The following is a 20792-nucleotide window of genomic DNA, read 5'->3' as shown; positions in this document are numbered from 1 at the left end:
ATAACAAGCTGATTTTCTAATGGTGTACTGAGACACTTACCTAAGTGTTGAATGTGCCTTCTTGAGATTTCCTCCTACGCCCTGCAACTGTGAGGCCTGAGCTAAGCAATTTCTGTAAGTGGGAGTCGAGAATGTGCATTCTCAACAAAGGCAAGTGCCTTCTTCCGCACTTACGTAAATTTATTAATCATCCCAATTTATTAAAAACAACCTTTTTTAATAAACAAAATTTTACAGCCATGATTTTTCTTAAAAATGACATTTACGTGCTAGAATCCAAGATGAAAAGGTAGCCAACGTGAGTTGCCAAGGAAACAAAATACTGAGTTTTAAAGCTAGACAGCTCAACGTTGAGCACTGAGGGTATGTTCTAAAATCAGGAAACTTATTCATGGCACATGTGAATGTGAACATTTCCAGTTCAAATATATTATGCCTGATGCCTTTCCATTTTATGAAAAATATATCTGCAAATTACAATCATTTCAGAATATTCAGATTCCCCTTATTTAACACAGTTTGCCTATTGTAAATACAACTAACTATCAGCCCTCACATGTAGTGTGTTCTCATTATTGTGTATTTTTAGTCAAGAAAGCAATGGATAAAATGAACAGCATTAGGTTGCAAAAATTATTGGTGTAAAGGAATTTCTCTATCAGTTCTGAACTTGCATGACCATGTGCAATGCTGAATCTTAACTATTTACACAATTTTAATTCAATCTGGCTACACGCCATTCTGTAAAACGTGCAAATAATCATTTGCACACAATTGGTAATGGAATGCTTTTCAACCTGACTCTAATAACTTGTACATTACGATATCACAATGACCACATTGCTTCACGCATAGAGAAAGCCACATTTATAACTCTTGCATTTGTGCGGTTCATACTTTGAGCTTTTAACATGAAATAGAAGGGCAATAATGCAAACTATATCGCATATCAGAGCCTTATTTTACAACACTAGGGTAGAGCATCTGCTTCATTATGCCAGTATTTCAGTGCAATCTGGGCAGAATTGGTCAAATCAGTGCAAAAGGTCACATCTATGTGTGAATGAGTTACATTTTGGAAATCTTCAACGGTTGGATCAAGACCTGCCCACAGAATGGGCCACATCCCAGGGCAACATTGCAAGATTCTGATGATTGTGTTGGTTACAGAAGGATCTCAAAGTTCCGTTAATTTTCATTCATGCACAGGGTGCTAGTGGGAACATTTAGAAATCTTTTAGTGTCAAAAGAACACTTCATTAACTAAAAAAGCCAACAAAATGAAAGTATCAAATAGTTTAATAGTTCTATAAAGTAATTTTGAGTAATTTTAAATCATCACAGATGGAGGACTGGACTAAAATGCTTATTTTTGTCGATAACCCTATTTTCAACTGTATTCATTAAAGTTGATCAGGTTACCATACTACACATAGAAGGAAAGCATGCCATTTTATTGCATTGTATGATATCAGTGGTTTGCGGCAGACTTTTCATTTGTGGTGTGCAAATTATTGTAGCAGGTACCTGATTCATACCATCATCTCTGAGCAACTTTAAGCGCATACTTAACTCTAAAGCTGAAACTCTATCTCCCTGTATTTAAGATTCATAGTATCATTAAGCTAGTGAATTACATTTATTCTTCACTGATGAGGTAACCATAAAATTGTTGCACTGATGTGCTATCAGACACATTCAAGATATATTCTTTCACCATTGCTGTATCATATTTCCAAATATTTCAGCATGCAGATAAATACATGAGCAAGATGACATAATGGCTAAAAACTCTTCTGGCTGTTAATGCTCAGACTTGAGTCAACTCACCTTGATGTAATGGATCTTGCTGATGTAGGTGTAAGTGCGAATGTATGTGTGAATGCTGGTGATGATGTGGCGTCACATTGAACATCTGCAGTCTTGTAAGTGGGTCATTTGCAAGAGATGCCATGCGTTCAGCATGTATTCTTTCTGCTGCCAGTCTATCAGCGTAAGACATTTCAGGCCGCAACTGAGGGCCTGCAAGTGCAAGTCTTTCCCTTTCTAGAGGATTCAATCCATGGTGGAAAGGAGGGAATGGATGAGCTCCAGCTGTTGGTTGGATTGTTAATGCACCATGTCTAGCAAATGGATCCATAGGATTAGCAGCTGGGTGCAGTCCGTCCAGTTCAGGTGGCTTAACCTCAAAGCCTGGCTTCATCCTTTCACGGAACTCCCTTTCACGAATCTCTCTCTCCCGAATCTCTCTTTCACGTAGCTCGCGTTCTCTCATTGCAGGGTCAGCGCTGTAGAGGCTTGGCATATGGTAAGCTAGGATTGGATCAGAGGCATTTAATGGAACAAAGAATGGATGGTTACGATTGGTTGGAGACATGACATGTGGTCTTGCATATTCACTGAGAGTCCGTAGTGCTGGAGTGTCTGGTCCAATGTATGGAGGGACAGCTGCAATGGTAGTGGGCGGTGGTTCAAATGAAGGCCTTAAATGAGCTGGCCCAACGAGTTGAGATTCTGCCATGCGTCCCTCATGGGAGGAGCTTGAAGCTTTCTGCAAAAAGAACAGGAACAAATTATAACATGGGGGTTATAAGAAAATTGCAATCCTGAGAATCTGAAATGAAAACAAAGTGTGCTGGAAATATACAGCTGGTCAGTCAGTGCAATCTGCTCCAATGGTTTTCCGGTTATTTATACTATTAACTCCCTTTCTGTGCCAGACCTACCTGTTGATTTGTTTTCTCTTGCATATTCTTTAATTTTTCTTTTGCTTATTCATGCAGGTTTAAAATTCACGGTTTTACAACATTGACCACTTCTAATTAATTGCCAATATTGGGCTTATTATTTTGGATGATAGAGATCAGAGAGTAATTGATGATATTCTTTATTATTTCTAGACTGACTTCATTAGCTTAAAAGCCAGCTGTACACATAAAACAGATCTCTGGCAATCAGTTTGGAACTTTTTAAAGAATACATCTTCAATATATTGTAATGAGAAGAACAACTGTACTGCAGGAGGATTATTGCATATAATCTTTTTCAGCCTATGTTTTTAGTAAGGGGGTGGGAGGAAATCAGCTTATAGAATGCAACTGTATGTAATTCTCTGGCTTATGCATGGGCAAAATAAGTTGGTGCAGTATAAATAAATAACGTGGGCAGTCAGTGGTAACAGTTAGCCATTTGAGTTTCTGCCTCTGTCCTTTTCATAACGTTGTTTGTCTTCCATGAGATTCATCTGCCAACCTTTTCTTAGGTAAATGAGCAGGACGATTGCTACGCCTTCACTAAGGCAGTTCTGGTAGAAAATGCATGACAGTTCCCAAGATGAATTACCCACTATCTTCCCTCCTCTTCTGGAGATTGCCTGCAGCTTCCGAAAATCTACTGAACATTTAACAGTGTTTAACTGCAATAGTGCCATTACCTTATTCCACCAGTGATGGTACCACAGTGCAGCAAGAAATAGACCATTTAGCCTAAGGGGTCTTTACTGATGTGTATATTCTACATAAAGCCTCTTCACTGAACCCACCCACATAATCTTTGAGTACTTTCTCAATCATGCACTTGTCCAGCTTCTCCCTAAATATATCTGTGCATTTTACCTCAAATACCTCCTGTGATACTGAGTTCCATACTGTATTCCTTCTCTACGTAGAGAGGCTTCTCCTGAATTCTCAAACTGATTTATTAGGGACTTCCTGACATTTATGCGCCCCTGCCCTCGTCAGGAACAATTAAGCTGCTCTGAAGAAGAATGCTTACCGCTGCTCTTTCAGCTTCCCTCTCTCGTTCCCGTTCTCGTTCTCTCTCCTTTTCTTTTTCCTTTTCTTTCTCTTTCTCTTCTCTGGCCTTTTGCTCAGCTTCCCGCCTAGCCTTTTCTATTACTTCTTCCCGTTTCTTGGCCAGTTTTGATCCTTGCAGTGGCACAAAGTACAAGTCTGATCGTGCACAGGAATTGTAACCACGATCCAAATGTTTGATGAACCTAAAACAAAACACAAATGACAGAAAAATTGAAGCATCTTTAAAACAAAACTATGGAGTCCTTTTCACTTATTCTATTCTGCAGTATGCAAAGAGTAGATTTTCAATGGGAAAAGTTTTACAGCAACAATTACAGTATTCAGAATAATTAAGTGAAATTAAAAATACTCATTGTGTTTAACTTTAAAATCTAACAGTATTATAGAATGCAATAAAAATACCTGGCTGACTGACTGGCATGGCTTGGTGCACTAACAATTGTTGGTTCTGGAGATGGACTCCTGTTTGGAGATGGAGGAGGACTGTCTGGATCCTCTGGTTCATCCTGTATTTCCTCTTTAATCTGAATGCTCGTCACTGTGGCAGGTGGAGTATTTGTGATGTTCCCAGCAGAACACATAGATGTAACAACGGAAGCTGTAGGCTGAATGGTAGAGATGGGCGCAACACTTGATGTGGCAGATGCTGATGAAGAGGCGATGGTAGGAGCCCCTGATGGGATGAAAGGATGCTGGGCGTATGGTGGCTGAGAAGGAACAGGGTGCGATATTGCTTGAGGATGAGTTGCAGTCGCTGGAAGGCTCTGAGCTTGGGTTAATACTGGGGGTTGAGCTGAAGGAGGCTGAATCTGTTGAGTTTGAGGCATTAACTGCAATGGAGGTGGATGAACAGAAGGAGTGTGATGGGTGGAAAGGGAGCTCAATGGTTTTAAAGCTGGAGGGGGTGGTAAATTTGAAGGCATTTGTGGGAAGGGAGGTGGTCCTGCAAGGTGAGTTGGTGGTTTATGTGACTGTGGGTTAGAAACAGGAGTAATTGGTGTTGTGGGGGGTGGCTTAATATGAGGCATGGTCACAGGTGCAGGTGGCAAAGGCTGCTCTCTTGGAGGCTGTGACTGCGGTTGTACTTGGGGAGGTGGTGGAGGCTGTGCTTGGACTTGTGTAGAAGTATGTTGCTGAGAGTGTGTTGTAGTTGGCCCCTGGGCAGAAGCCTGCTGTATCTGGGGCTGTGGAGGCTGAGGATTGATTGAGAATGGCGGACCTTGGAGTTGATGCTGTATCAGAGACTGAGCTTGCAGTGAATGAGGCAATGGTTGCACCTGAGTGTGAAGCTGAGGCTGTGTCTGGGGAAGAGGTTGTGACTGAGGTTGCAACTGCTGCTGAATTGGAGGATGTGGTGATGTTAGTCTCTGGGGATGAAGCTGTGGTGTAGGCTGCATAAGTGAATGAGGAGGTGTCTGACTTCGAGGCTGTGAAACAGGAGACAATTGCTGAGAAACTGATACAGCGCAGGATGATGCTGGAGGGGGCATTTGTGGTGGTTCCAGTTGTGCTAACGGCAAAGAGGCACATGGATTCTGATGTACAGGAGGCTGAGACTGTAATACTTGTTGCTGTGCAGAGGAATCGGAATCACTCTCATTGTCCCTTGGGCTCGGTATACTTGGTGACGTGCTGCGATTGTCCTGATCAATATCCTTTGGATCACTGCTTCCTTCATCATTAACACTGCGGCTGTCAGAACTCTCTCCTTCAGATGGTGAATTTGGTCTACTGATTTCCTGTTACAAATAAAAAGACGAGTTATTAAATAATGTTTAGTGAATCTAACTTTATGACCATTACACTTAAGCATAATTTTGACCAACTTTTATCTGACAAAGAATTGAAAATGATCAGTGTCCAATTAGGTACTAATTTCAAATCGTAAAGCAGGGCTTGGTGTCACAGTGCAGTTGTTAAATGACCCAACATTTAATTAATTTTCCCAGTTTTGACTACATCACCAGTATATATTCCATCACGATGGTGAGCTGACACTGCCCACTTTATAGAAACAGACGTTAAATCAGGTTTGATATTAGACGCCATGATATACAACTCCCAATTTCATAACTACAGATCCATAGATGAAACAGCAAACAGGAAGTTCAAAAATTGGAATAAACCACCAATCAATCCAGCCGCATGTTTGTCGTCTTAAAAACAAGCATTTTTGACAATGTTTCTCTCTCCACAGATGCTGCCTACCCTGCTGAGCATTTCTAGCATTTTCTGTTTTTATTTCAGATTTCTAACATTTGCAATATTTGGCTTTTCTATGTATGATTCAGTATTATTCTGGTCCTGTTTTGGTGATTTAAGTATAACGAGGAGTGGGATTTCATGAAAATAAATTTTAAGTATTCCTTTTCTGGATAGAGATGGAAACCTTCCTTCTTGAAGCTCGTTGTCAAATATAGCTGTTCAAAAATGCAAAATTAGAAAGTCACAAAATCTTGTTCACTAACTGTAAAACCAAACTAGTGCCCGTTAATAATGAAGCTTTAAAACATCATTAGTGGCATCAAAGATAGAGGCTCTAGCCCTTTGGTATTGTAACTAGCAACTGCTGCTTCTCCAACAGGAGTTTTGTGGAAACAATTTTGAAACGGTGTTTCAGACTGATCATCATCATTTGCACCATTAAGAACTCAAAAGTTAGCTGTGTTAAATTTACTGCCTAGATTATAGGAAGAAAACAAAAATTTGCAAGCAGAAAACTGTGATCATATTTGCATTTGAATATTAATACCGACATTTTCAATAGAGGTTAAAATTTCAATTTGGGAGTTATATTCAAAAATATCTTTTTTATTAACATAATAGCTACATTTTAATCCACTTGTCACTGTACATAAGTCGTCGCAGCAAGTCTAATTAACCCAGATTTATTTTATAAGGCCCATGTTTTAATGCAAAAATGTTGCAGATGGTGGGCCTTTTCTTTCCATTAAACAATTCTGAAGCATTTCCATTTACCACAAGCTTCTGCTGCCGAATCTCACTTTCTGTTCACCTGCAGTCTCGGGTCTTCACCCAAGTCTCTAGATTGAAATAATTTTTTTTTTTTTTTTTAAATAAAATATCTAAGGAATACACAATTTAAAGTTTGGAACGTAACAAACAGCAAGTTTATGTGGAAAATTAAAGTAGCATTTATAATGATGTCTAGACTCAACATGACAGATAAAAAGGAAAAAGGTTAAAGCTCAATTTTAGAAGAATGTCTTAGAACACTATTCTTGGATTTCAGTTAAATACTTTTACAACAATGCTCATCAGAGATGCTCAAGGTTATCCTGATCAATTTCAACATTTCAAATCTCTGTACAGCATTTTTCTTTGCTGACTGGAAACACAAGTACAGTTTATGTTCAAAGTTGTATTGCAGAATCCATTACGAGATAAACCTACAATTTTTCCTAACTTGAACAACAGATTGCGGTATGGCTTCATTTTTGATGTGGCTTCCTTCCTTTCTCTTGAATCAATTTAGTTATTTAGAAAATGCACACACTGTTGCAGATTCACCTCACACTTCATAACATGTTTTAGAAAATTAGCAACATTAATTCTAGAATTTAAAACAAATTATATCACTTATTATGAACTAACTACGTGAACTGACTCCCACACAGTTTATTCCATAGTAATAATACCATGTTACTGGAGCAATTACAACAAAGTCTCATGCTACAACAAAATACAAATTATTACAAGACAGTGCACAGTTTGCTGACATTCACAGCATTATCATTGACAATTCTGAATGTCAGAACCCTGCCACTTTTCCCCTGCTAACAAATCTAATTAACACATTCAATTTTGTTTTTAATAGTACTCATTCAGGTCACAACTACTGAGAGGAGTGGAAATGGGATTAAACAATCTGAATTATGCAACTTGCAGAAATTGTTACACCCCCTTCAAGTATATTATTGAACAGTATAAAAACCAAAAGAACATCATTCTTGAATTTTGACAGCTGGAACTAATGATGTGTTCAAATCAATAATGTAATAATTGGTGGGCCTTGTTAAAACATGCCAAAATGAAGCCAAGAGGAAGACCTTGTGGTCTCTTGTAGTTTGCTGGCAGTTTAAAATACAATCTGCTATTTATAAATGTGGCTAATATTATAAATATTTGACTGCGCACTTTGCCCAGTTTACCTACACCTTGTGGGAACTCCATCTTGAATCCTAAGGATCATTGTGTCTTTGGTTGTGACAGAGGATTAGATTACAGTAGAGAAGTTCAAAAGGTTGCATTTTAGTGAATTTAGCTTCCAGCAGTATTCCTCATGAAATATGAAGAACTATATGCATTCATCTCTCAATTGTCATTTTGTTTAAAAGGAGCTTTTTATCAAGTCTGAAGTAACATACCCAAGTTTTATCAAATTCAATACAGAATATTGTGAGACTGCCTTTGTACAGTTAAAAGCAAATGTTTTCTTCTCTGTTATGTATAGATATGTATTGTTTGTCCAAGCTGAGCTCATTTCTTTTCACCTTACCTTTTCATGTTTTTGTTGAATTTGTTTGAAAATTCAAAACTAAGTGAAGTTTTGATCTACACAAGCCAGAAGGATCCTAGGGTCTGTGCATAGTTTAGTGAGGTGATAATGTTGCAACAATTAGATTCAGCAATTCTACTTCGGAATAGATCTACTTAGCTCTCTCATTTCTGGAAGGTGCCACTTTCAGGTGTCAGAATTAACTGCGCTTAAACAGGTATGTTAACTACAATTGGACAGTGTGCCTGGGTTGATGCCCCAAATTAGGAGTCAAGTGTACATTTAAGAATTATTTGATTTTAGTCTACAATATAACGGCAGTACATGATTGTGGGTGCATGAATAAAATTACAGTTTTGATTTTGACTGGTTGGAGAACATCAGTGAAAAAGGATGTCAGATTGACAACACAATGTTGACTCGTTCAGTAGTTTTGAGTAAGAACTGGTCCAGTTTTCTGATTCTGTCAGAGGTTACATTACACTCGAGGCAGCTGAGTCATGGTCAATGTGGATTCAGGCTAGTTTGCATCCCTTGGGAAAACAATAGAAGAAGATAAATTTCTAGGCATTTTTCAGTTGAGGTATTTGGTTTTGGGTTGTTTTTCCCCTTTCTCTGACAACCACACGGCATGTAGGTTGTAGGAGGTCTCCTGAGTTGATGGATGGGACAACACAACCTTGTGTTGTCTAAGTTACATGTCCACTGTTTGCATTCAAAAATGTTACCACTGACTTCTAGGGCCATGTAAAAAGTGGTGCACTGCATGTTTAGTAATAATGTAAAGTCAAACACAAATGAATTACATAATGAAATTTGAGTAACTGATGATCATGGGACCAAGTATACATGCCTGTGTTTTGGACTTCTTTGCATTTAGTCTTTCTGATTCTTCTGTATCAGAAGCAGCCTTTTCTCTTTGGCGTTTGGCACTCTTTGATGGCGATGATACATCATCCTTTGATCTCTGTGATGTAAAAACATGGAGAACAATATGAGCACAAGAACAACAAAACCATTACTCCAGTTAACCCAAGTTAATAACTGATGTAAAAAAGAATTTTCAAAACAAAGAACTTCAAGTAAAAACAATAATCTTTGTTTTAACTTAAGGCATAAAGTCAATGTGCCTAAGGTGAGCAAGAAGCCTGGGCCATTCCTTGCCTGAACCTGACAGGAATCACTACCTTGGTGGTGGACAGAAGCAGGATTTCATGTCATCAGGATGCTTCATGGGGAATGCATGATGATGTCCTTTGACATCAAGTTGGGGTGGTTCGGGGGAAGGGGACCTATTTTTTATGGCCTGGAGGAATACTCCTGTCCCACAAAGAAATCACTACAATTTCAAAAAAGGTTTTCTGTTGGGCCTCTTCTGGTCAGTTGTCAGTTTTCTCTGCTGGGTCCAACATTCGCAAGATTTGCCAAGTGCACGTTAAATTCACACCAGTGTCCTATCTGAATTTCAGGAGTGCAACTTTGCAGACTGCCAAGGCTACTGAGTTAAAGTGGCTACAGGTGGGAGTAAGGTGTGAATGAGAACTAAGAGGACCTAACTTTAAAGGTCTGCACATCTCATTCTACAGTAAATTGCATTTTCACCAAAGCATATGTCAAAGGCAGAGCACCACCAACTGGAACACGTATTACAGGTACAATTCCAAAATGTCTACTTCCCACAATTCTGCAAGAATAATGATAACATACATAAAATATCAGTTATTTCATTGGTTGATTAATCTTCATAGCTGAACGGCTTCTTTCCCACAAAAATATTAAATCGGGATTAATTTTATGATTAATTCAGAATAAAGGACATCAATCAAGATTTTTTTCAACTAGGAAACAGATCCATGGCAAATGAAATATAATCACTGCTCTATAACCAAATTTGTTGAATATTATTCACTGTGTGTAATTAGCATTTACAACATAACCTGAATCTACTAAACTTCAAAATGAGACTGGAATTTGTTGAATTTTCAAAATATGGCCTATAAAAAATTATTTAAGGAAAAAAAACTTATTTTCTGATGCGCCAGATCCACAGCCTGCTCTCCACAACTCTAAAATGGTCTCTTCTCAGATTCACAGAATTGTTATGGCACAGGAGGCCATTCAGCTCATCATGCCTGCACTGGCTCTTCAACCAAGCATTGTTACCTCGTGACAATCTCTTGCTTTTCCCTATACCTTTGCACACTACTTCTATCTAAGTATTCAATGCCCTCTTGAATGCTTCAACTGAACCTACCGCCACCACATTTCCAGGCAGTTGTGACAATGTAGTTTGTAACTGCTTTCACTACAATGATTATCAGAACATTACCTTACTGGATTTTTTCATAGAGTCCGCTTTGCTATCATTACTGGACGTGCTGGCAGCACTGGGAGAATTACGGCCGCTGGACCTGATGTCTTCATTGATAGGTGAGGTTCTACCGTCAGGGCTGGCTGTCTGCTTTTTACGACCACTGCGCAGTGAAGACATCTAATTGACAATAAAATCATTATTAGACTCACAGGGATTGGTGTGATTAATAATGCATAGCACTTTTATAACAGTGTTAGCTTCCAATTAATATTCTCCAGTTAATTACTGGTTAACATTGGTGGTTGAGATTCCATTTGTAATCTTTTTACTTCTAATAAGAGAAGCTGTAAACTAACTGAAGGTGCAGGTTTCCTTTTTGTGTGTTCAAAGGAATTACACAATTATTTTGCTAAGACCAGCTCATATAATTTGAACGCTTTGTTTAATCCTACTGTAAATGCTGTAATCACTCATCTTTTTTAGCCTGATTCACTGTCATTTTTTTCAAACCCTGTGCCCAGGCACTTTTAACAGGAGTACTCTGCAGATTAAAATCCAAGTGTTTTTGAAGTCCAGCATATTGCTGTATGTTCTTCTAATTTCCAGCATCTTATTACCCGAGTGTAGGACAGGAGATTTTTTTGTTGCAAAATAGACTTTTATTACTTTATTAGCCTTCTATTGATGTTCATATTGAATGACAATGGCTTCCTATAAATTTGAAATACAGAATACCCCAGAGAAAACATTTCATTTATGCTACGTGGATAAAATAACAACATTAAATCATAACTGCTTGATGTCATCCAGGCTGCATGATCTAAATATTTTTATGAGAAATGATGTTTGTAGCTATGTGCCATACTGCATCACAGGTCTGTATTTGAAAAGGCAACAAATTAAAAGTACATGCTTGTCCTAAAGTGTATCGGAGGATTTCAAAGAACATTGCCAAACTACTCACTACATCTGCATCACAATGATTCTCTATAAATTTAGTCTTTTATAAATGCAAAAAATATGAAAGAAAAAAGTAATGACTTTCATACCGAGCCCCTGCTCCTTCTGGTCCTCATGCTATGTTTGCCGCTGAGCCCATCTTCTTCTTCTTTGACTGGTTTAAACATAAATGGTGGTGGATCCACTGGTTTATCGATAGGTGGCAATTCCGCGTACTTCTTGAAGTGAATCCGACACTCTGTACACAATAATATATTGTCTCTTCCTCCGTGGTGCCAGTCTTTGGATGCTGATGTTTTTAAACAAAAAAAAAGCATATTTTCTACCACCCTTCTAAATATAAACAGTATGTTTCTGGACATTTTGCACTACAGTTTCTCAATTTCATTATACACCGTAAAATATTCACATCAAGACTAGTGAGAAAGCTGTACAAGTTGGATGAACTCTGATCGCATCTTAACAATGGAGCGCATGGAAGCTAACATGCAGGACCATGAAATAATTCTCCCTGCTCACCTTGCCTGCAGCTTAAATTTATTGTTCATTATCACAGCAATGTCGTCCTAGGTGGCACAGAGTGGTGGCCAACAAAGATGAAGGAAAATCGGAATAGAATTTTTGTTCCTCTTCTATTATTACATACCACTTATTGGTTGAACAGAGTGCTATTAATTCCAATTATTTTTCATTCATTCAGGAGATTTGGGCTTTGCAATAATTGCCCTCGAAGTGTGGTGGTGAGCTGCCTTCTTGAACTGGCACAGTCTATTTAGGTAGACCCATAATGCTGTTAGTGAGGATGTTTCAGGATTTTAATCCAGCAAAAGAATAATGACCAAGTCAGGATGGTGCATTTCTTGAAGGGTCAATTGCAGATGTGGCGTTCTACGCAACTGCTTCCCCTGTCCTTCCAGATAGCAGTGGTATTGGGTTGGGAAGGTGCTTTCATACAGCTTTGGTAAATTTCTGCAGTGCATCTCATAACTAGCGTACACTGCTGCTACTGAGTGTTAGTGATGGTGGGAGTTAACGTTTGTGAATGTGGTATCACATTGGCTTTGTTCCGAGTGGTGTCAAGGTTCTTGAGTGTTGCTGGAGCTGTCAAGGCAAATAGGGAATATTTTATCACATCTTGACTTGTGCCCTGCAAATGGTGAACAGGCCACAGGAAGGTGAAGTATTTGGGGCAGGTTTCCCAGCTTCTGACTCATTCATGTAGCAATTTAGCAGTATTTATTTGTCGTGTCCAATTCAGCTTCTGGTCAGTGGTAAGCGGAGGATACTGATAATTAGGGATTCAGCAATGCTAACGCTATCAAATATATTGAATGTCAAGAAACAATGGTTGGTTTTTTTTCTTGTTGGAGATGGTCATTGGTTGCACTATGGTGTGGATACTACTTGCCACTCAAGTCTGGACTTGATCCACATCTTGCTGCATTTGTTCATTATTTGCTGCTTTATTATTTGAGGAGCTGCAAATTGTGCTGAATACTGTGCAATCATCAGTGAACATTCCCACTTTTGATCTAGTGATGGGAGAAAGTCATTGATGAAGCAGCTGAAGATGCTGGGTCTCAGTCATAACATTGAAGAACTCCTGCAGAAATGTCCTGAAACTGAGATAACTGACCTCCAACAACCAAATTACTTATGTAACTTCTCAACATATAGAATTCAAGGAGTGAGAGAAAATTAAGGCTTTTAATTTTCTCCAAACGCAAATTAACTGCATTAGGTGTTCCGTTCCAAGACATAATTCTACAATAGCTACAAAATGAAGGGTTTGAAGGAAACAAAAATAAACTGGCCAGAGTGTAGAACAGTAACAGAGGAATGTAACTACCTAATACCTCCATTTGCATGCTCATAATTCAAAAAAAAATTGTACTCTGCTGCCTGGACAGCACTCATTAAGCAGCCGCTAGTCAAAGTGATATTATTATAACGTATGTTTCCATAATACTGGCAACAAGAGAACCTGTTTAAGGTTGTCACTGAGTACTGCGTCAACATTGAGGGCAAGGAAGAGAGAAGGAATAACAGGGATGTCTTCTAAGCAAATCAATCATGCCAACAACATTATGAATTGGATACCTGTGTACAAGATCTCCTTCACTCAATTCAGACTTTGGTGCAGTTGTGCCAGTATTTACATAACAAAACTAAGGGCGCACCAGATTTTAAATAAGTTTAGTAAATACACATTTAAATAAAACCTAGAGGTGTCCTCTGGTTCAGCACCTACTAATGTTTAAATGCACATATATTGTCACTTAAAATTAAAAGTACTGTAACTGAACTAGTCTCTCATTACTTCTCACAGCAGGAATAATGAAAAAAAAACATACTAGTGGTGAAACAATGGCGACAGGCGTAGCCCTTCAGCTCCTGTTCACTATCTTCACTATCAAAGTCATCCTCGCTGGCGGAACTGAGATCCACTACGAAAAGAAATGACAAAAATGAACATTTTGCTGTAAAAGCTTATGGCTAATGTTTGCAGACAATACACTTCATTGCTTGGGTTGACATCAAGGCGTATTCATACCTTCACAACTTTCTAAAATGCATAGCTGGTATTTCGAGCAATGCGGGGGGACTTGCAACTAGATTGTAGTATTTTAATTTTTTAAAAGAATTTTTTTAATCCTTTATCAATGTTGCACTTTCGCTCATTTATGCAAAATATATTTCTGTACATTGGGAGTTGTTTTCAAATTGTTAGTTTTATTTTCAATGTAGGAATTACAACTGCTAATTGGTACTTTACATTCTTCCACAAAATAGTTGTGTATTGTATTCCTTCTGCTGAGGCCTTCTCAATGTAGAATATTCTTTATATTTCCAAGACAGGTCTCGAGAAGAGTGAAAATATGAAAAAGAATACTGTGAAATGAAAACCACCAACAGCGTCATTCGATAATGGAATGCCTAGTGTTTTATCAAGCTTCACTGAATGCAGTCAAAACTGCTTTGTATTATCCTTTCCAACAGAAAATGTTATCTTTTGTGTTGCAAGCTCATGGTCACAAAGTACAGAGCCTTGAGCTAACCATTTTACTAGTTAATGCATCAGTGCTGGACTCAGAAGTTCTGCCAACTGAGAGCAGTGCGGACTTAAAGGAAGTTCTTCAGTATCCTGTAAACAACTGGAAATTGCCATTGTGAACAAGTAGTGCAAAAAATATTTAAGTGGAATAGGCTGCACTACAACAGCTTGTACTTCAGCTACCCTCTTCCCCAAGGTCTATTATGTAGGAGGACAAGAGTAGGAATGTGGTGAGAACATCACTACCAAGCTCCTTGCCAAGTCACACATCATCCTAAGTTGCACATACTGTTGCTCGTGCATTATCACTAGGTTAGCAATCTGCAATGCCTTAACTAGCAGCATTGTGGAAGCACCATCACAACTGGTTTTTAATGGTTCCATGTAGTCCACCAACACCTTTCAGACAACCTGAATGGCAATATATATAGCGTTGTCAGAATCGTCCGCATCAAAACAACTAACTACGAAAAAATTGCAACCCTGAATAGGAATTGTAGTTTTATCTTAAGCAAATATAAATTCAGGAACATGATTTATATTTAATAAAAGTTCAGTCCTTTTATTTCTGGTCACGGAGCTGGATTAAATTTTTAGTTTCTTTAAAATATCTTGAATATTTTTAAATGTTCATGGGATGTGGGCATCACTGGCTGGGCTACGTTTATTGCCGATTTCTAGTTGCCCTGGAGAAAGTGGTAGTGACCTGCCTCTTCTTGAACTGTTCAGCGCTTGGAATGTAGGAACACACAGAATGCTGTTCAGAGCGGGGATTCCAGGATTTTGACTAAGTGACTATGAAGAATAGCGATATTACTCCAAGTTGGGATGGCTTGCGACTTGAAGTGGTACTTGTAGATGTTCTCATGCATCTGCTGTTTTTGACCTTCTGGACAGTGGAGGTCATTGATTTGGAAGGTGCTCTCGAAGTAGCCCTAGTGAGTTTCTGCAGTGCGCCTTGCAGATGGTATGCACTGCTGCCATTGTGCAATTGTAGTGAAGGGAGTGAATGTTGAAGGTGGTGGATGGGGTGCCAATCAAGAGGGCTGCACTGCTCTGGGTAGTGTCAAGCTTCTGTAAAGTTATTGGAGCTGAACGTGTCCAGTTAAGTGAAGTATATTCCATCATACTCCTGACTTGTAGGTAGCAAGAAGTGAAAGTGCTGGAATCAGAGACAACCTGGTGTGGAGCTGGAGGAACACAGCAGGCCAGGCAGCATCAGAGGGGCAGGAAAGTTGACGTTTTGGATTGGAACCCTTCTTCAGAAATGGGGAGGGAGCGAGAGAGGGAGGGAGCGAGAGAGAGAGAGAGCGAGCGCGAGAGAGAACGAGCGCGAGAAGGGGTGGGGCTGGGGAATGTAGGTAGGATGGTGATAGGTGAATGCAGCTAGGGAGTAGTGGGGATTGGTCAGTGAGGTGGGTACAGCGGATAAATTCTCTCCCACCTATCCGCCCGACTTGTACCTTGTAAATGGTGAACCGGGAGTGGGGAGCCAGGAAGTGATTCGCTCACACACAATTTCTAGTCTCCGGCCTGGTCCTGTAGCCACTGTACTCGTATGGCTAGTCCAATTCAGTTTTTGGCTAATGGTAATTCCCAAGATATTGACAGTGGGGAGTTCAGCAATGTTAATGCCATTGAATGTCAAGAGACGATGGTTAGATTCTCTCCTTTTGGTGATGGGTCATTGCTTGGCATGAATATTACTTGCCACGTTTCAGCCACGCCTGGGTTTTGACCAAGTCTTGCTGCATACGGACAGAAACGGCTTCGGTATTTGAGGAGTCATTAATGGTCCTCAACATTCTGTAATCATCAGCAATCATCCCCACTTCTAACCCCATGAGGAAGGGAAGGTCACTGATGAAGCAGCTGAAAATGGTTGGGCTCAGGACACTACTCTTAGCAACTCCTGCTCAGAATCTCAATTCTCAAATACTTGATAAAGCTTTTCCAGCAACTTCTGCTTTTGTCTCAAATACTTGATCTTCATTTATTGAGTTGTGCAAAATTCTATCTAAACTAAACAGAAGTGATGGCTTTGCTATGGCTCGATGTCAAATCGACTTCATTCTAAAGAAACAGCCATCATAATGTGCCAGGATTTAACCTGGAACATCCAGGTCAATGCTGCCATTTGAGCACAGCTCACCAAACAACCAGGAAGTAACGGCCCCTCAAAATAAGCAGTCTAGCTCCTTTGGAATTCAGACTGCTGTACCAACAGCATACACAACGTTTATAACACTGTGCAAATGCCCACATTGATGCAGTGCTGAATTTCAGAGTAAAGCTATTGCATAAAATCTAACACCAGGAGAGCTATTTAGCCTATAGCAGGCACTCTCAAATAGAGAATAGGAAGGAAACTTTAGAATCATCTTCTGTTATATTTAGTCTCCTCCCACAAATTTATAAATACAAAACTGATGCAAGGAACTAAGCCCCATTACTGGCAAAGGGGCAGTATTAAATCGTGACTTTCCTTTTTCCAACATCGCCCTCATGACTCTAATGCCAACAATATTTAATCAAGTCCATTAAAGCAGTTATTAATGTAATTTTAGAACTGAACGCAACAGCTTACAAGAGTGAGTTTTGCCGTGATTGCGACTATTTCTGTGGTTCAGCACATTACACCAATGAACAAGTGCAGAACAAATACATTTGTCACTTTTGGTATAAATAGCATTATTACCATTCACTGAAAAATCATGGAAGCTGTTTGAAAATTTAATTTTCACTGCTTTTAATAAGTATTAAGCTCTGCAAGACAAATCCAGTCTTTATGCCCATGAATACTAAGAATTACAAATTTATTTCTAGAATTTGAAATACAAGTGTGATATTTAGGTCTGTTTCATACCAATGAATATTCAGAGGTAAGAACTTAATGAGCTGACTGGTGTTCAACTATTGAGAACTTAAACAACTGTTGTGGTTTAAGTTTCTGCCACTGCACTGCTTGTAATTTAAAGATTTTGTTTCACTTTAAAGACACTGGCTATTTTCATCCATCAAAGCTTTCCCAGTTCATAGTTGTATCGATTCAGAATCTACTATACTAATGAGAAATCAGTCTAAAACAACTGGTTGTAACGGTTTGGATAATCAGTTAAATGTCTAAATTATGTAGCCCCTTGTGTTATTCTCGATTCAAAATTCTAACTGACAATCAACATGACCACAACTTACAGAATTCACCAGATGGCGGCCGAGATGGATTCACTGGGGTTGTTGCAGTGCGTGTCTTAATTCTTCTAAATACCGCCTGCCTGCGATGTCTTCGATGAGCACGAGAGCTAGCTGCTTCAGGAGTCTTTTTCCAATAGTAATAAAATGTCACCAGTTCACCCTGCAATCGAAGAGAGTACTGGTTCACATCATCATGTGGACAGAAGAGCCATCCTAGATTCCAAACTTCTACCTCTTTCTACCAACATTACTAATGGATACAAATGTAAGGAAACATTTTTATAGCAGGCTTTTTGACACTTACTGGCTTCCACTGTGATAACACTTATTGTCAAATAGCCAGTTGAGCCTCAAGATGGACAAGTAGCCACCTTCCCAAGAACCCTTCAAATACTCCCCAATAAGTGATCCTCCTCAGTAGAAGTTGAAAATTAGGTATGAAGAAAATGTTTTAACTGCAGTAACCAGCATTTTTAATCATTTATATTCAATGTAGTAATCATAAATGCTGCACGGAAAAATCTCTTCACGATTAGGTAAGCTTTTCCATTAGTGTGGTTTATGAGAATAATGCTCAAAAAATACTCATATTATCCCAGGCATTGAATATTAAGTATTTTCTGCTTCAATTTCCTTTGAAAGCATTAAATAGATGCAACACTAAATACAGAATGTGGGGTGGAGTTTCAGAATGAATGTTTCCTTTAACCCATTTGGTCATCTAAAACCTGTCGTTTCTGTCATACACCATCATCATCTAGGCAACAGTGGCCTTCTCTCAACATCTGTCATGATGTGGGGCCAGAAATACAGATTTTGTTTTTCTCATCCAAAAGGTACAATGAAATTTGAGGTACTTGAGGCTTTAACTGAGAATTTATTCAAGTATTGTGGTCTGGGTGCTCGAGACACAGAAACACTAAGTGGCTCTTGCTCTGCTCAGTCGATACAAAATTTGGGAGTAGGGAATTTAAAAGAATTGAACAACCCCAAATATCATATGCAGGTGGCAATAGCACCCGTTTCAGGTGGGGACCCTGGACATTTAGACGTTGTCAGCTGTCACACTAGAAAATCCCAGGGCAGACTTGATAAGGAAATGATCCCTGCAATGTTCACATTTTATCCAAACATGGGACTAATTTTGTCCCCCGAGCAGTTTCAAAACATAGGAAAGTTCCTATGTCTCTTCTTCTGCCTTCAAAGAGGGAAAGAAATGAATTAAGAACAGTGATGCCATACAGGTGATAATTCCTGATATTTAACTCCCGCGATAGCCATGGAACGGAATATCCTGTGCTGCGTACAATGGCAGCTGATCCAAGTTCATCCACTTTGCACTACCTCCCAAAGCAAATTTCTAATTCACTGACCGTTTCTAGAGCATGTTTGCTTAGAACACTATCAAGTGTAAGTGGCTTTGCAACCAAACTTTGCACATTAAACACTCGTACCGTAGTCCCAGATGGTGATATGGTTTTGGCTTCTGACTTAATATTATCTCAATCAGTATAAAAATCTTTGTTCCCTCCTCAAGGTTCTGACTGAGCTGATATTTTAGTAAATTAACACATAATCCCAGCACCTTTTGTTCAGTGAATGAGAATTCAGATCACAGAAGAAAAGGTAGAAAGTGGATTTGAAAATCCAGTCCAGATTTCATTAGCTATCCTGCTTTGCATCACTGTTCAGGGATTAAGAGTCCATGTAGGTTGAAGTGCAGTGAATCAAATGGATTAGGAACCACACACTGGTAACTGTACGGGCGGCAGTGTTCATGCGTAAACAAAAGAACATGTCGGTCTGGCTGTAAAAAGGAACAAATGGGAGCAAAATGGTTCCTAGATTCGACGTGTACAGAGTCAATTGAACATTAATCAAAACATTCTCCGGATCTACAATGACCAAAAAAGCTACCGTGAAAATAAATACTTTGCTGAAACTTGAGCACAAGCAAATCATTGATCAAAGATGCTTTACTAAGTAGAAGCGAGGCAAATTAGCTGCTGGTTTTCACTGTACAAGCTAATAAGCATAAATGTTATTGGCAAGAACAGCTTGTAATGAGTACCAAGTTTCCGACGCTATGTAGCTCAGTACACCATTATCCCTATTGTCAACTTGGTTTCCTCTCATAACTTCTGGTCACTTGTTTCAACGTGGACAACAACAGCTATTATTAACTCAACAAAATGTTAACTACCTCATGTGAGAGCATATATTTGCTTTGCACCCAATCGTTATCAGTCCATGAGACATCCAATACACAGTACAAGCAGCAGTGCACTTTATACCGTGCCAGGTTTTTATTGCCTTGGGTAAACAAAGGTTTAACACCATGCGGGGGTCGATATAATTTACAACCAAAAACAGTTGTGGCACAAATTACGCCTGTTACATGCATCATAGCTCACTGCGAAAATACAGAACCAATGTAAATTGATATTAATCCAAAGAAAACCAATATGCATTACCAGTACGACATTTTGGGTTTACAGCCTTAATTGAACACACTGATAATTGTCCTAAAGTTGTGACATAATCTTATTCCGCTTATTTTTATTTTAGTTGGCTTTCAAGTGACAAGTCATTATACACTGTTAAGAAACTATATGCTGTACACAATGTGCATTTATGTGCATAACAGCTATACCATTTTGGATATACAGCCAATAATTACTGCTTCTATAGCTACTTTCTGCATTTCACTGATTCTGATGGTTGTGCTAATGTTGATTCAGCAAGGCAGTCTTATATAAATTGGTTAGTTTTTTTTTCTCAACCTTGTTGTTCTCTTCAGCCCTCCTCCATCCAGTCACTTGTCTTACCAGTAGTTCTTGTACTTTTGTGTTTATACTTATTTAAGGAGCTTTTACATTGTGCTTAATGGTGTATGCAAAAGGGCAGGATCAGAGACCAAATCTGGGAAGACCA

At 39.0% G+C, this 20792-nt stretch overlaps 1 protein-coding gene across 4 annotated transcripts in view; it reads right to left on the bottom strand.

Annotated features, from left to right (window-relative positions):
* The window catches only part of rerea (arginine-glutamic acid dipeptide (RE) repeats a), a 101182-nt gene that overhangs the window by 22160 nt on the left and 58230 nt on the right, over positions 1–20792 (bottom strand). For all 4 annotated transcript variants that reach the window (XM_048615253.1, XM_020512947.2, XM_048615254.1 and 1 more), the window contains 8 exons: positions 17859–18018; positions 13963–14055; positions 11698–11897; positions 10664–10825; positions 9188–9301; positions 4218–5554; positions 3775–3997; positions 1831–2551 (listed from right to left, as the gene is read on the bottom strand). In XM_048615253.1, coding sequence (XP_048471210.1) covers positions 1831–2551; positions 3775–3997; positions 4218–5554; positions 9188–9301; positions 10664–10825; positions 11698–11775 — 2635 coding nt within the window. In that variant the 5' untranslated portion in view covers positions 11776–11897; positions 13963–14055; positions 17859–18018. The remainder of the gene's footprint in view (positions 1–1830; positions 2552–3774; positions 3998–4217; positions 5555–9187; positions 9302–10663; positions 10826–11697; positions 11898–13962; positions 14056–17858; positions 18019–20792) is intronic.

The sequence above is a fragment of the Rhincodon typus genome, chromosome 31 (assembly GCF_021869965.1).
Source record: "Rhincodon typus isolate 14 chromosome 31, sRhiTyp1.1, whole genome shotgun sequence".
Lineage (NCBI taxonomy): Eukaryota > Metazoa > Chordata > Chondrichthyes > Orectolobiformes > Rhincodontidae > Rhincodon > Rhincodon typus.
The sequence above is the reverse complement of the archived record's forward strand: the minus strand, read 5'-3'. Positions and strand labels throughout refer to the sequence as shown.